Source organism: Adiantum capillus-veneris, chromosome 1 (genome assembly GCF_014529385.1).
Source record: "Adiantum capillus-veneris isolate H3 chromosome 1, ASM1452938v2, whole genome shotgun sequence".
Lineage (NCBI taxonomy): Eukaryota > Viridiplantae > Streptophyta > Polypodiopsida > Polypodiales > Pteridaceae > Adiantum > Adiantum capillus-veneris.
Window position 1 is genome coordinate 90,067,535 of NC_140931.1, and position 17,479 is coordinate 90,085,013.

The 17,479-nt window shown below is 42.7% G+C and overlaps 1 protein-coding gene across 1 annotated transcript; it reads left to right on the forward strand.

Annotated features, from left to right (window-relative positions):
• Window positions 1-656: 656 nt before the first annotated feature.
• On the forward strand, window positions 657-1,483 carry LOC147465169 (uncharacterized). Its single transcript, XM_086511215.1, has 2 exons — window positions 657-850; window positions 1,040-1,483. The coding sequence occupies exons 1-2, from the start codon at window positions 743-745 to the stop codon at window positions 1,391-1,393; spliced, it is 462 nt and encodes a 153-aa protein (XP_086367341.1). The 5' UTR covers window positions 657-742; the 3' UTR covers window positions 1,394-1,483.
• The last annotated feature ends 15,996 nt before the right edge of the window (window positions 1,484-17,479 follow it).

A 17,479-nucleotide genomic window follows, 5' to 3' on the forward strand; every position in this document is an offset into this window, starting at 1 on the left:
CATGGGTGTGTGCGGGTGTCTAACAAGACGAAGAAATTGGAATAATCTTTCTATCATTCAAGTCTAGTAGGTTATAACCTTAAACAACACTTCTTGAGGTAGACGCTTGTGGACTAAATCTTTGAGGTCTCTTAGGATTGTTTCTACAATGTTAAATTTTTTTCCCCTTAACTTCTATCTCTTCTCTCATCATCTCACTCTCAAAGGCTACACACATGAATTCTACACTTAACTGCAACAACAAAAACAATTACGTGGCGGAAATATTTCACTCACTACATCCAATCGTTGAGTTTGGGAGTCGAACGTAGTTGTACAACATGGCAAGCTTCAAAGAAAGTGAGAGAGAGCAAGCTTGGCCATGTGCACAAAGAGGGCAACAACCCTAAACAATTCGCTACGTCTCTCTCTCTCTCTCTCTCTCTCTCTCTCTCTCTCTCAAGCGCGTGACCGTGGATCAAGACTTGGGAAGTTGGCAACACACGTGGAGGAAGGCAATAATGTTATGGGTGGCAAGTCGAACATCTGGCAGCACAAGAGCACCTTCGACGTTTGTGAGCGAACACGTGTGTTGCGAACCGATTGTGAATGGGCTCTCTCTATCAAATGCTCATCCTATGCCTATATTCCTATATATATTCATATAGCTTGATTTGTCCCTCTCGCCACGAGAAAATTTTAAGCCATTGACGACCAGTTAATACTTAACTCGTAGCTGTACTCAGTAGCTTGAATTAGCAGCATGCAGATTGCAAAGCACACCGCTGCCACAACCAAGAAGAAGATGGGCAATGCCACCGCCAAGGTAGAGGAGAAGATGGACAAAGCCAAGGCCTCCACGCAGGAGAAGGTAATCAAATATGTGTACGTATGCGAAGGTAAGCAAATATGTGTACGTGTGCGTGTGCGTGTGTTCAGGCGCATATGCGCAGGTGTTCTTGCGCTCTCTTATGCAGAGATTTCAACTGTGCTTTCATGATTGGATCGATCCTAGATTTCTAACTCCTGACCTAACTTCTTCTCGCTGCATGTCCCGTAGCTCGACAAGGTTATGGCCCATGACAAACCCGGCCGCGAGGCTGCCCACGAAAGAAAGGAGGCAAAGGAAGCAGCAGCCAAGGAAGTGAAGCATGAGAAGAAAGCAGAGAACGCCACTGAGACGGCAAATATGCGGGCGGACATTGACCGCCAGCATGCAGCTGCGAACACTGCCATGGCAAATGTGCATAACTCGAGTGGACCTGCTGCCACAGAGCCTCTCAACAGCAACGCCCCAGGGGCGAATTATGGCAATGATCCGCTTGCTACTACAGGCGTCAATGCAAACGCTGCAAGGTATGTTACTGCCGGCGCGCCCGCTCCCACTACTCCTGCCAATACCCCTACAGTTTAAGGCTTCTGCGGCCTGTATTTACTTGTTACCGCTGAAGGAGCCCACACTGCGTTTGTACAGTTTCCATCGTTTTAAGATTTATTGAATTTATGAGATTGCTTACTCACAACTCTCTCTCTCTCTCTCTCTCTCTCTCTCTCTCTCTCTCGGGATAATTTCTCTCTCTTTCTCGAATAGAATTTTGAGTTCAAACCCGCGCAAGCAACTTGACTGCCCTTTCACGATAGTACCTAAGCCATGGTCTTTGATGACAGCCCTTCGCCTCTGCATCTGTGTCTTAGCTTCCGACTCCATTCTTGGCTCATGCAAGAGCTGTGAATGAGCGACCGATGAGAAATTTTAGAGGTGATCGATCTTAACTTTGCAGGTTTTTTAAACTAAACTTCTTTAAATTTTGTAGGTGGTTCTCTGATTTAAAGTTAAATTTCAGGGGTAAATCTCAAAATTTGTATGGTACCCAAGAAGCTAGTTGGTGAGACCTTTGTGATGTAACCCCAAAGTTGAGGGTTCAAGGCTCACAAGTTGTGTTCTCTTGGGTGTATTCTCCTCCCCTATTTGGGGGGGTTGGTCCCCAGGGTTACCTCTCACCTTCCCTCACCTTCCCTGCATTGATGGGGAAAAAAATTTAAAATTGTATGGTAAAACTAAGTTATTTTTGAGATTTTTGAGTACTCCCCTCCCCTCCACCCCACATACACACAAACACAATCTCATCGTCTATTTCACCACTTGTATCATAATGCTACTTCGCTCGCCTCATGATTAGCAGTGATTGTGGCCATGGAGTCCTCCTATTCGTTGTAACCTAAGCACATGTTGACTCCATGTGAACCTAAGCACATGTTGACTCCATGTGAAGATTGTTCAAAAGCCTCTCTTCCACAGATCACATGCACGTGGCACTTTTGACAACCCCTCATCTATGTCTATAGATGGGATCAATGGTCCTCATGCAATGGCAACCGGCCGGGTGGATGGGATCAATGGTCCTCGTGCTATGGCAACCTCATCATATAATATCAACCTCATCATATAATATCGTGCATTGTTTTTAAAAACTAATTTTTGAATAAGGTTTTATTCGGAAGTAGTTTTTATTTCAAGACATCTTTTGATAATAACCTCCCAATCCCACAACTAGAGCGAATGACACGTGCAGGTGTAATGGTTAGGATGTTGGGGGCTCACCTTGTTGGTAAGGTTTCAAATCGTGGGTGATAAGTGCCAAGGAAAACTAATGCAAGAAGTAGCTTTAAATCTCAAAATACCTCACCCCCATCGGCCTTCCAAATCTAACTTGCATTGTTGATCCCATCCATCCCCCTTGGGGTAGCTAAAATTAAGACCATTATTCACTCCCACTGTTTGCAACTAGTATATGCTCTCTCTCTCTCTCTCTCTCTCTCTCTCTCTCTCTCTCTCTCTCTCCACCAAAAAAAAGTTAGTAGAAATTGATGGCTTGTTTCTATGTTAATAAAATATATTTAACATAAAAAATTCGTTCACGGATGCAAGCAAACAAGTATAGCATTGAGTAGGAATTAAACAGGAATTAAACTGAGCAATATTCTGCACCTAGACAAGCACAAGTAATGGGCCTCTCAAGGCCTGCTAACTTGCACATTGCGAACAATGATTTGTCAGCTACAATCAAACCACCAGCAATTATCCAACCAGTGTACATTATCACTTCTGGAGTGGAAAATATGGCTCGAAAGCTTCAACCTCATTCTTTTGCTCTGCCAAGTAAACGTTCTCTCAAGAAAGAGCCACTCCAAACCAATAGCTCCAACAACTTGGCCTCACAATCGTTGTAGACATCAGCTATCACAAATATTTTGAACAACTAGATGGGGACTGAAGTAGTTATTGCTCATTATGATGAATCCCTAAGAAATCAGGTCAAGCCATTGCTCAGTAGCTCCAACAACTTGGCCTCACAATTGTTATAAACCTCAACTATCACAAAATATTTTAGAACAACCGAGTACCAAAGTAGCTATTGAAGGCACGTGGTCATTATGATGGATTCCTAAGTAATCAGCTCGAGCCATCATGGTCATTATGATGGATCCCTAAGAAATCAACTCAAGCCATCTGGTAAAGCCATTGCCTCAAATCTATCTACACCATTGGGATCCTCAATTATTAATTGTAATCAAGCTAAAACATTGTTTTAATACTTTCATGCAATGAAGCTAAAACATTGTTTCAATAATTTCATGCAGTTGTCTCAACATTCAGTTGCTTCAAAATTCCAATGGATGCCCAGACCACAAGAATATTCTTCCACTATAATTTTGAAAGAGCCAAATACCGTTAGAGCTTTTATTGTTTGGTATGCAATCTTTTCCAAAATTTAGTCTAATGTCCAAAGCTAGCTTTGCATAAGAGTCTAGAGTTAGATTGTGTAATCCAAAATAAGAACAAGATGATATCCCAAATCTTTCTGCTTATTAACTAGTACTCTTTGGGATATGCTTACCACCTATTGGCAATCTTTTTGTATCATTTGGAGCATCTTAAGTGATGAGCATGTTCTATTGAGTTGCTCATGCAAACATCATGAGCAAAAGAGTCCAAAAAATAGAGAGCGTCATTAGGGTAGGGATCCCCTTGAGTTACGGTTTTTAGACTAGACCCTTTAGACCTTGGCTTGCCTCCTTGGAGAAGTTTTTTTGTCCTAGAAAACACTAGATTAAAAAATAATAATAACAATTATGTTTTTTCAGTTCTACCTTTTTCAAAGCTATCTTCCACTTGACTAATACTTGACGATGCACATGATGACGAGTACGTAAATCATGATAGTCAAGAATCAGTATGAAGATCTTCAAGTGTTTACCGGGTTATTTTACTGCGTTTTGTAAAGAGAAGGTGCAAACTCAGGTAGAGAAAGAAGATAGGAAGGCGAGGGAGGGAAGGAGGGAGGGAGAGGGGGGGAGGGGGAGGGGGGGTGTTGTTTAAAATATTGTTGCGTCTTTTTTCGTGTTTATTATCGTCATTATTATCGTGTATTTTTTATTACAAAATTTAGCGCCTAAACTTTCAAATTCTGGTTTAAACATGCCCCCCCTCCCGCCCCCCCCCCCCCCCCCCCCCCCCCCCCCCTTAAATTTTGGTGTTTCTCTCCTCTAAAAAAAAATAAAGAATATTGTATAAAATTTTTAAATTTAAAAAAGAAGAAAAAGAAAGAAAAAGAGAGAGAGAGAGAGAGAGAGAGAGAGAGAGAGAGAGAGAGGGGGGGGGGGGGGAACGGGGGGGGGGGAGGGGAGGAGTAGGGGGCTATAATAAGATTACACTTGGTTACAACTAAAATAATCACTGTCAATTGATTAATATAATTGAGCATGTTCCCAAATCTAGAGAGAAGAAGAGGGGGGAGAGAGATGAATGGATTACACAACCAAAAAACTTCATATCTGCAAAATGTTTATGAATTATCTTCTAAAAGATCTCTACATGAGGCATCATCCAATTCTAAGCCCATGGCTTCTAAATCAATAGAGAGAGAAACGGAATTGTCGTTTGTGGATGCATTGGCTTCATCATCTTCGAGTTCGTCATCCTCCATCTCATCATCTTCATTATCATGACAATTATCCTCGCTAAGACTTGCTGCCGCCGGACTTGATTCATCCCTCTCCTTTGTTTCCAGCTCATCCAAAGTCGGAGGTGGAAGATGGCTTCCACTTCATTAGTGGAAAAAATGGTTCTCCCCCGAGGTGTTACGGGAATTACGAACCAATTAAGTTTTGGTTGGTGGATTGCTGGGATATAGATGATCTATAAAAGAGAAGCTCAAAGTGATTAACATTGATATAATTAATGCTACAAGCAAATAAGAATAAAAAAAGTACATGTCACTCACCTGCTCACAATTGCGCGGTAAAACTAAATTGTCATACCTCCCTATGTGATGCACGTACATTAGAGTCCACCATGTACATGCCATTCTCATGTCGTCTAGACACATTTGCAAACCACTTGCATTCAAAGATGAAGGTATGAAAGGTTCTAAAATTAACCTTTAGTATCCTTTCAATAGTTCCGCATGACCTGGCTTCATCACCGTCTGTGTCAAAGTTGCCCATGATGGCACAATCCATGGTGGTTCTACGCTCGTCAATGTGGCGCGTACGAAAGTGACGCTCGTCATTGTGGCGCGTACGAAAGTGACGACCCTTTGACCACATAGAGTTAAAGGAAAGGCACTACAAAATAGAAAAATATCTTTTATCAAATATATATCAAAGGTAATTTCAAGAAAAAAATTTACAATATGGTTTAGGTATATGAGTACTCTACCTTTGGTACACAGCCTCGTGCATACTCCCATTCTTTTCTGGTGATGTCTTCTCCGCGCGCTTTTGCCTTGGTCATTCTCTCATGAATCCACTCTGCACTAATGAGATCTGGAAAACATGCAAGGTGTCTGGGCACTGGGGGTGCCCTCCTTCCTCCATGTGCTTGTTTCCATGCTTCTCTCTCTTGCAAACGCCTTGCCTTTGCCACTGTCCACAAGTCTACCCACTTCGTCATAATCTTTGCATTGAGAATACAAAAGTTATTGACCACTCGGGATAGATTCATATTCATGTTAAGTAGTTTTCCCTTTCCACTTGGCAAGTGTGAAGTTGTCCTTGCATCTTCCTTGTTTGATCACATGCGAGGCATTCAAGGATGAACTTTTGTCAAATACTCTGATATGTAAACAAATGCCTCTTGAACGATCCATGCTTTGGCCATACATTCCTCTGGTTGAGACTGTAGCCGCACAAAAACTTTGAGAGTCTTTAAAAACCTCTCTAAAAAGAACATCCATCGTGCGTGTACTACTCCACACATAGCGATCTCCTCCACCACGTGAACCAAGAGGTGAATTTTACTAAGAAGGACCGATCGAGGAAATGCATCGTGGAATTTTACTAAGAAGGACCGATCGGTCACGTGAACCACGTGACCGATCGAGGAAATGCATCTTCAATGGCACACACAATTTTTGTTGCAAGTGTTTGAGCAGTAGGGATAACATCTATTTCAATTTTCTTGGAGCTCACAAATCTGCAAGAAAACACACAAAGATACACTAAGTGCTAGTATTATTGTGTACATAAAGAGAGAGAGAGAGAGAGAGAGAGAGAGAGAGAGAGAGAGAGAGAGAGAGGGCGGGGGGGAGGGGGGGGGGAGAGGGAGAAGGAAAGAGAGAGAAAGGTAGAGGGTTAGAGAGAGAGAGAGAGAGAGGGAAAGAGAGGAGAGAGAGAGAGAGAGAGAGAGAGAGAGAGAGGGAAAGAGAGAGAGAGGTAGAGAGAGAGATAGAGGGAGAGAAATAGAAAGAGAGAGAGAGAGATAGAGGGTGATAGAAAGAGAAAGAGAGAGAGAGAGAGAGAGAGAGGAATAGAAAGAGAGAGAGAGAGAGAGAGAGGGGGGGGGGGGAGAGAAAGAGAGTGAGAATGTTAACCCTCACACACATTCCTATCACCTACAATGGACATTGTATTATTTATTTGGTAGAGTTAGGTACCGGGCTTGTCAGTCCAATAGGAAAAGGGTAAGAGTGATCGTCGATGAGAGGCGCACTCTAACTAGAACATTCAAGGGATTAGTTGGCTAAGCATGGGCGCCCAAGTGTGAATGGCGCGAGCTCATATAAAAGTCAATTAAACCTAAAATTCACTCATTCTCTTTTTTGTGCAATAGAAGAGTGCTCTTGCTCCATCTCCCTATTCTTCTTCTTCATCTCCTTGTGTGTGTGTGTGCGTGAGAGAGAGAGAGAGAGAGAGAGTGTGCGATCGAGCATTGCGGCAGCACGACGGTACTGGTGAAGCGGTTGAGCGCGGTGTAGCGGCGGCTCCTTCTTCTTCGCGGCGAAGAATCCTCCACGACAACAAGCGTAGAGCGGTGAGTGACACACTATCGCCATCTTTGAGCTTACTAGTTTAGGCTTGTTGTGTGCTTGGAGCTATTTGTGGCTCACACACAGTGTATCGGCAAGTTCCTTGCATTGACACGTACGACAGACGCGCACATTTTTGGCACCGTTGCCGGGGAATGCCATACACTAAGCTTGAATGGCACTATGTGCTTCTTTTGTGGTGCAATTTCAATTGTAGAAAAGATAAGGAAAGAGGGTGTGTGTGTTGAGAAGAAGGATTTTGTGTTGCTACTACGTATTTCTTTGTTAATGGAATATTCAAAGGTACTGTGTTTTTTCTTTGTGTAAGGTATTAATATTAAGGTTGTTAGTTCTATGTAATTTAAAGTATAGTAAGTAAGAAGTAGATCTTTGAGAGCTAATGAAGTGTATTAGTGTGTAATAGTAGGTGTATTAGTTGTAAGTAGATAGGTAGAGTGTGTGTGTGCTCGCACACAGGCCGCGACGACCTTATCCAAAAAAAAACTATAAGAAAAAAAAAATTTAAAAAAATTTAAAGGTAGGACCGGGATCGGGAATATCTCCTAGATCCAAACCTAAACCCAAGCCCAAGCTCACGCTCAGGCTCAGGCTTCAGCCACCCTTTAAAATTACATATTTTAGCTTCACACGTAGCTAAAAATCGACTTTTTTGAGGACCAACAGAGCTTCAGGTGACCGAATGTTGTGCTGTAAAGCACACCGCGACCCTCTGAGTGATACGCTCGTTTCGAGCTATCACACACTTTAATTAAAAAAACCGATCATTAAAACATATTAAAAAACATAAAAAAACGAGTGAAAACGGACGCCTAAAAAAGTAAGCGGTTAACTTTCGAGGTTATTCACCGATGCTTGTAGGTTGTCAAAGACACATGCATCTGTGCTCTGGTCGTGTGATAGAGACGAAGCAACTAGAGAGAATTTCCACTTACGCGAGTTCTTATTATCCATCTACCTTAGGTTCCGGGCCCTCGGCGGGGACCCAAGGTAGTACAAACCAAGACCCGAACATCACGGCTAGTGACTCTTCCTCTGACTACGATGTCATGGAGGGTTTCCCAATGCCTAATCCCGATAGCTTAAGACAAGAATGCATGCCGTGGGCCCACAATCCGGACCGAGCGTGCTTAGCCGCTTGAAGGAAACCTTTAGTAGAGTCACTCGCTCCGAACATGGAGCTAATGATGTAAATGAAGGGGGTGAGGAAGCAAATTCTCCATTCATGACCAACGTAGACCCTATACCCTTAGAGAATGCGCACGTGAATACTTCATTCATTGCACCTCCTGACTCTTCCGAGTTATTCCCCTCCAAGGTCACATTACTCCATGGTAGAAGCCTTGCCGAAGTGCAAGAGGTTGAGCGGTATATTCTTGCAGCAAGGAAAAAGGAAATCGAGAGCTTACACAAGGCGGAGCAATTAAGAGAGTTAAAATCGAAAGCTTCTATGTCAATATCCTTGCTAACAGAGAAATCGAGTGCTCCTGACTTAGAAACCGCTAAGGGCTAACCCCTAGAAAGCAACATTGTATCTAGCTCAAAGGACACCCATAGCACCTCAATCCTAGATGGAGCGTTCTTAAATGAGAACTGGGAGTCGAACTACAAACGAAAACTATGACCGACCTATACACAGGTCACACCTATCATGTGGGTTGGTTAGATGTCCTACAATCCACAATGGGTGCTACTAGTGTGGAGGATCAACAACAAAGAGTTTGTGAGGTCATCCGTAGGGTCATTGAGTTAGAGAGACATAACAAGGGAATCAACATGCCTTCAACAGGTCTCATGAGATTCTTGGATACAGGAAAGGTTAAACAACCGACCTTATCGCAAATGGAGACTCCCTCGGTAAGTCCAATGGATCCTCCATATGTTGTTTCGCCAGGGGTCTCAGTGCAATCTGAGCCCACAAGTGATAGCTTTACCTTTCCAAGTTTAGCTCATCTTTCCTTTGATGACACCACGGCTACCATGCCTACCCCAATGACGGGCATGCCGAGAAACACTCCATGGAACTCATTTGTTAGTAAAGCACCACTACATGGTAGCTCAATGCATGCAACAGTACCTACAAGTGTGTACCAATCGTATATACCCATGGGTCCTCGTACTCATGTAGTCCCTACTCCTCCCATGGTTTCAACTACCTATGCTCCACAACCACAACACCCAAGTTCTTATTTCCATGGGACTATACCGGCTAGCATTAGCATGTCACATCCGACATCTGCTATGCCTAGGGCCACACATATGAACTTTGGGCCACCACATGGCACAACATCGTACCCAACGTGGAACCCAAGGTCTTCCTATGGGCCATGCCCAATGCCAATACCTACTCCACATGTAGTCTCTGGAGCACCTTCACCCACGGTGCTGCTCACTTAGGTGACTTGGCAACATTTGCTCAAGCTATTGGTCGATCTATTGCTGAGAATGTGTGTAACACACCTGATAGAGAGCCTAGAAGTAAGGTAGTACAAATAGCCAAGCTCACACAAAAATTTTGTGGAGATGGGGATGTGAGAAATCATATCGAAGTGTTTGAACAAATATGCGTTTCTCTAGGAGAACAGAATGACCTGCATAAGAGTAATGCTTTAAGCCTAACCTTAAGTGGAAAGGCTGGGGATTGGTATAGAACCCTAAGGGTGGAAGAAAAAACGATTTACCCTACTCTTAGGAGACTGTTCTTGAAAGAATCCATACAAGAGGGAGTGCTTTGGGGTGTAGCCTCTCAACTCCAGAAAGCCCAACCAGAGGAAGGAGAGTCGGTGAGAGACTTTATTAGTTACTTGAAGCATTTGAATTATTGTTGTAATCCAAATGAGCGCTTCAATAATAATCAATTGCATGATAGATTCATTAGGGGATTACGACATGAGTTTATCTACAATGGCATAGTCATTAGAGGTATCACCACTTGGGAAGCAGTCACCACCAATGCGATCCAATTAGAGAATAATTCAATGATTCAAGGAGAAAGAGTGCCTGTTGAGCCTAAATCTATTAGCTCGGAAGCATCAAGGCATCAGCCAATGACCCTAAAGCCTATTGCTAAGGAGCCAAGGATATATGAGATGACTTTAGAAGATCTCACCAAGGCTATTCAAGAGAGTCTTAGAGATAATTGTGCTCCGCAAAACAATCATATGTATCCAAGAAGAGAGCAACAATGGTGCTCAGTATGCTATGGACCGCATAGTACCAGTGAATGCCCTACTTTTAGAGTAAAATTCAATGGAAATTACAATGCATGTTGAAGGTATGGTCATCAAGCTAAGGATTGCATATTATTTAAGCATGCGATGGCCAATAGACCAACCTTAGCATGGACAGAGACACCTCGAGTGCGTGCATTGATGCCGGCCACACCACTTGAACAAACAACACAACACATGGTCCCTAGGTCCCAAAATGTTGTTCAAACAACACCCTTACCATCTCCAGTGCGAGGACCGCAACCACCACATCCGAGAATAACTTCTGTGAATCAAGTGGGTTGTGAGTCATCTATTGCTTGTTTTGAAGACTGTGAGGAAGATATGGACCCTAATATTACCTATGGGATGGATGTGCTTGAAGAAATTCTACAATACTACATGGAGGACTATTGGGGACAAGTCAAACTTGTCTATCAAGTAGCTGCTCTTGCTACAAGAGGCCAAAATATCAATTACACTGCTAAGAGACCACCTCTTCAATGCTATGAGTGTGGAGGTCCACATTGTATAGCCGAGTGTCCTATTAGGCTACAAAAGAACGTCACACTAATGCAAACCAATCAAGCGAGCACGTCTACAATGGCGATACTCATGTGTAATCGATGTGGCATAGATCATTTGATTGCCCATGTCCAAATAATCCAAATGCATCGAAGATCACGCCATTAAACTTGATTGAAGTTACCAAGGAGCCATCACAAAGTACACCTGTGGTACCAGTAAACTCCAAAAACAAAATTATATTCTTGAGGAAAGAGACACGGAATCAATTGCCCAATCTCAGAAAAAGAAGAAAACACGAAGGAAGAGATCACAAAAAGTAGCGAAGTTAGACCCTAGTTCAAAGACCAACATAGGGACTGGTGACAACCCTGTATATATAAACGACGCTGAAGAGGATTCTGATTTAGGTGAAACCATGGAGACCAAAACAACCACTAAGATAGAAACTAACAAGGAAGAGCTTCATGAGCCACAATGGCCAGGATCCAAGAAGAAGATAGGAACTTATCCAAACCCTACAGAGGAGATCGAACAAGTCAAGCAATTAAGGATTTTGGTAGAAGATACCCAAAGGGATCTAGAACCAGCACCTAGGCAGATCCAGATTACAGACACCGTGTTCCCTACACAACAACAACCTCACCAAGTCCATAGACCCTTAGCCATATCTAGTGTCATGCAAGAAGAAAGTGACTTAAAGTCATGGGAAAGTGGGCATACTCACTTCTTGATGGAAAGAATGTTTACAGAGGGACTACTTGATCCTATCGAAGAAATGGAGATCCCATCTTCCTCACGTCAAGGGACTGAAGCCCAAAAGGTGCCGTTAAACATTTCCGAATTGATGGATTTCATGTCTTCAGAAGTTAGAACCACCATCATGTCCAAACTATATAAAGACCCTGAGCTGGTCTCAGCTCTTCGAGCCTTCCTCAATGGAGAACTAAAGTTTGGGCTACCACAATTTGCACAGATGGATGGAGCTGGGGAGATGCCAATAGAGGAGGAACACTTAGATCCACAACCCAACCTAGATGAGAACCTTGTTATAGAAATACAAGTTAACAAGTTGGGACAATACTTTGAGGGTGATGAATCCAATGCGACCATACCAATCACTACTAAGGGATTAACTGTGAAGGAAATCCTTGATGGTGGCGCTGGGGTTAGCATTGTGACTAAAAATTGATGGGAAACTATGGGAAGACCTCACCTTGCGACCACAACCATAGTAGTGAAGATGGACAATGGGTCTATTGTTAAACCTATTGGGATGCTAGAAGACCTCAAGATCAAGGTCTTTGGACATAAAATAAGAGTTACCTTCATTGTTATGTATTTCTCCAAGCACACTATGGCATCGGCGATGATCTTAGGACGTCATTTCATGAGGGAAGAAAAAATGGTGCATGACTGGTCTAAAAACCATCTACTTGCAGTTCCAAGATTCTATCATTCGAGTGGATCTTGTGACTAGTCGAGCACATGCTCTAGGAAATAGGTTTATAATTGATCATAGATCTGACACTACAGTTCACTCGACCCCTATGCAGTATTGTTACACGTGTAAAGCGGACACTGATGTTGGGGAAGATTCTTCTTATATGGATGTACTACCTGGGATGATTGAGTCGGACAATGTGGATTGGGTCCACCTAGCAGCAACCATAGACACTTGGGGAAATAGGGGAAAAACCTGGGTAACACGTGAGGGGGATGAAATGCCACCACCCGTACCCTTAAATATGCTACACGCAATGCATATAGCTTCTTACAAGACTCATCCTAATATAATGAAGAAAACATACAAGTGGGTCCCTAAAGCTTCTGTAGCGACCATGGCTGATGCTAAAAAACATAAGCCTTGTAAGAAATGTTCCACTCGCTCCAAGAAAAGTAAGAAAATGTTGTGATGGATTCCTAAACGACTATTGGAAGCCCAAGGCTACTATCAAGGAAATAATCAAATCTGGGTGCCAAAACGTAGATTGTGTTCTTACTTGTCACTTGACCCATGTGAGCCCAATCCTGTAGCTTCAAAACGAATTGACAATCACGGAAAGAAAAAAATCACAGAATGCTACACACCCGCTCTGGAGCTAGTTTGGGTACCAAAGAAAGAACGCTTTGTTCAACCTAGCTCAGGAAGGGGGGAGTCCCATGAAGCTTCTAGCTCCTCATGTAATGCATCCACAGAGGTAAAAGCTTCTCCAAAGCCTCCACCTACAATAGTGGACCTCCATAAAGCTACAAAGGAATCCACACCTCCCAGTGTTCAAGAATCACCTGATGAACCACTTCAAGTTCGATCCTGGGAGAGTACCTTACCACCCTTGCAACTCGACGAGGCACATAAGGTAATAGAAAACTTCTGGTAAAAATCCTCACCTAGTACCAACTGGAACAATTGGTTTCAAAGGGTGACGAGCACATTTCAAACGGTATGATCTACCCAAGGAAGGGGGAAGTGTTTGTTGACAGTCATCATTCACTTACTCCCCTCTCAACCTTCCTCCCTGACCTCTCAATCTCCCAATCTTAGGGAATGTATATATAAATCCTTATACTCACAAAAAAGAAAAAAAGTAAAGAGCAAGAGAAATTAGCAAACAAGTATGCACAATAAAAGTCATAACATTGACCAGACCTACACATTCACATCCGGTACACTGAAACAGAAACCTATGGCATCAAACACCTTTGATCCTCATCAGTCGAGTGTTGGAGGGTAGGTAAGATTAGTACGATAGGAGTGTTTCCTTTTTAGAGTTTAGTGATTAGCAAAGTTCTTTCTTCCCACTAATGTGCCTCCTAGAGGTATTCTTTGTGTTTCCTAGTGTGTACAGGAACGTGTTACTGTTGTTAGGATTTGGACCTTCATGGAATCTTTCTCTTGTTCACACTTCAAATCAAGCGCGACCATCAACACAAACAGGTGTTTCTTGTCCATTAGCATTGCCCCTTATCTTTTTTCATCCATGTTTGTCTGATTTAATTGTGATTGATAGCATAATATCCAGCACATTTGCTTAGTATAAAACATTAAATTCAATGTAGTTTTTTGTCATAAGCACTTGTCTAGGTTTAAAAGTCAAGCAGTCCGACTAAGCTAGTTTGACCAAGTTAGGTGTTAGAGATCTTCTCTTAATACCATGGGGAATGCCTTCCTAATAATCAATGGTTACTTAGGTTCTTAATCCAATTTAGGTAGCATTGTGTGAAATGTACTAGGGCTTTCTAGTGGGCTTAGTCCCTATTAAACTTTAGCTTAAGTATTATAAAGGGAGTTTACTAATGTGATGAGCCTGGGGAGGGTAACAATGTTATATGACCCGCCAAAGTTACAAAATTAAAATACTGAAAACGAACAAAAAAAAATTTCAAAGTGCCACAATGTAAAATCTTAAGCTGGAAGAGAAACCTCATCTTGATTTGGTACTCCACTCACATGTATAGCCTATGGTAATAGAGCCCTAGAGGTAATTCCCAGTGTGGGTGCTTTTCCTTGAAAAGCAAAAAACCCAAGGCATACAAAATAAGCACACACATCAAAATTGAATCACTGTGAAAATACTTTGGGGGGTCAAAGAAAAGGTAATCAATCAAGCGATAATTTCATGATAAATTCCTTTTATCGTAGCTTAACTACAAGGTCTTCTAGGTATAGCCTCTAGTCAGCCCTCGAACATGAAATACTTGGCTCTCGCAATTAAACAACTTAATTGACCAGAGAAAATTAAGAAGCTTACCTATGGTATTAATAGTCGATCTTTAGTTCCTTTCGATCGTTGAATTAGCGACCCCGAACTTGTTTAGTTTTTTACCTTCCCAACTGTGTATGCGTTTGATTATATTGCAATTTAATGTTTATTGCTGACAAATGGTTTAAAATTTTGTTACCAATCAAACTGTCTTCCTACAACTGCATATGCTTTTTAATTGCTTATGAGAATGCAATTACTGTGCCAATGTTGTTTGATTTTGCAGTGACCGAAGGAGGCTAAGGACATTCATATCAAAATCTCTTCCACCTCAACGAGCGAGCTTCAACTCAATAGATTCCGAGGACGGAATCTACATCAGGAAGGGCCCCTAACCCTAACGCACATTCCTATCACCTACGACGAACATTGTATTATTTATTTGGTAGAGTCAGGTACCGGGATTGTCGGTCCAATAGGAAAAGGGTAAGAGTGATTGCCGATGAGAGGCGCACTCTACCTGGAACATTCAAGGGATTAGTTGGCTAAGCATGGGTGCCCAAGTGTGAAGGGGAGAGCTCATATAAAAGTCAACTAAACCTAAAATCCACTCATTCTCTCATTTGTTCAATAGAAGAGTGCTCTTGCTTCATCTCCATCTTCTTCTTCTTCATCTCCTTGTGTGTGTGTGTATGCGTGAGAGAGAGAGAGAGAGAGAGAGAGAGAGAGAGAGAGAGAGAGAGAGAGAGAGAGAGAGCATTGCGGTGGCACGGCGGCGGTGAAGCGGTTGAGCACGGCGGCTCCTTCTTCTTCGTGGTGAGGAATCCTCCTCGCAGTAAGCGTAGAGCGTGAGTGACACACCATCGCCATCTTTGAGCTTACTAGTTTAGGCTTGTTGTGTGCTTGGAGCCATTTGTGGCTTGCACACAGTGTATCGGCAAGTTCCTTGCATTGACACGTGCGACAGACGCACACAGGAAAAGATATATATATATATATATATATATATATATATATATATATATATATATATATATATATATATATATAGATAGAGAGAGAGAGAGAGAGAGAGAGAGAGAGTGGGAGAGAAATAGCCAAATAGAGAGAGGAATATAGAGAGAGAGAGAGAGAGTATGATTGAGAAGGTTCTCTTAGTGTGTAGACATGCAAAGACGGGTGGCAATACCAACGATCATGTGTAATTTTTGACAAAATGGCAAGCTGTATTGTTGCATCATGATTCACAAGACTAGACAGAATGAACTACTCTCCCTCCCTCGAAGCTTGATCTCGTCTTCGCGAGTGATGAAGAGCCGTAATCATGAGATCAATTGCCTGCCTCAAGACCGGTGTACTACAAACTGACCGCGATAGATCTCATTGAGGCCCTGGCGCCACGCAACTAGATAGCCGATCACAGAAGGGTGACAGTCTCACACTTCTTTTGGGCTCTCTCTCTCTCTCTCTCTCTCTCTCTGTCTCTCCACACACAAACACACACATACAAAAGGGCCAAAAGGAGTTCCAGCCTCAACTTCTTGACCTGCACAGCACCATGGGATGCATAAACTCCAAGCTAAGAGCAGAGGACCTGGTGGATAGATGCAAGGCCAAAAAGAGGTTGATAAAGCAAGCAGTAGAGCAGAGGCATGCTTTTGCAGCAGCACATGTTGCCTATTCAATGGCATTGAGGAGCACACGGAAGCTTTGTGGCAGTTTACGAAAGAGGAAGGGGTGTTCTCTGTCCTTGCAGAGAAGCGTCTTGGGGGCCCTTTGGCAGCACCAGGCACATCTATTCTAGAGCTTCCCCCACCCCCATCCCCGCTCCTTCTCTTCCACGATGTTGATAGGACGTCTTCTAGTACTCAAACTACGATACCGTACCTCAGAATGGAGGCAGACATGCGATGCGCTGTGAAGGGATGCTACGCAAGAAGCACAGTAAAGAAGCTCTTCTTCATAGCACTCTACAGAAGCATGAGCACTCTCGTACTACGCACAACACAAAAAGATGGCTACATTTACAATCATAACTATTTATCTATAATCAAAAGATGGCTACATTTACACCCATAACTATTTATCTATACTCAAAATGATAGCTACAGTATGTAATTGTATATGTATTTGTGTGTACATATTTATTTGTTTATGCATGTATGTATGCACTAAGTATGGGAGCATAGCACCCGAAGGTTAGACGCTTCCTCTTGGGTATAGTCCCTTTTTAATCGTGGCGTTGCGGTCATTGGTCCACTCTTGCATGGATTACCACAATGTATCTTTGGTTTTACCACGGTTGAGACTGTGATGATATCTAAAGAGGTGCCACTTGACCTTTGACACTACTAGCCCCTACTTAGGTCTACTAGTATGTATATGTATCTGCGTGTTTGTGTGATAATATACTTGTGTACGTATTTATAGATGAGTGAGTAGGGGAGAAAGCTTAATCTTATATTGCTCTTTGTAATGTAGATGTCAAACAAGAGACCACCTAGTGGGGAGCAACCAGCTGGCTCTTCTTTTGGTTGGTTCACAACCCAGGTGGGCTCCCACTTGGGATGGACATCGCCTCCCGTGGACCCGAGTCTTGAGTCGGTGAGAACAAGAAAAGAAATAAATAATATTTCTAGCTAGTTAACCATAAACCATGGGTGTCATAGGTTTATTTTTGTTATTTGCAGGCATGGCCATCCTACAACTACCCTTCTCAGGTTCCTCCACCGTT

Bases quoted from the DNA above. Each gene is read 5' to 3' on its own strand.
- LOC147465169 (XM_086511215.1), top strand. From the start codon at position 743: ATGCAGATTGCAAAGCACACCGCTGCCACAACCAAGAAGAAGATGGGC. The intron at 851-1,039 runs GTAATCAAATAT...CATGTCCCGTAG, and splicing joins AGGCCTCCACGCAGGAGAAG to CTCGACAAGGTTATGGCCCA.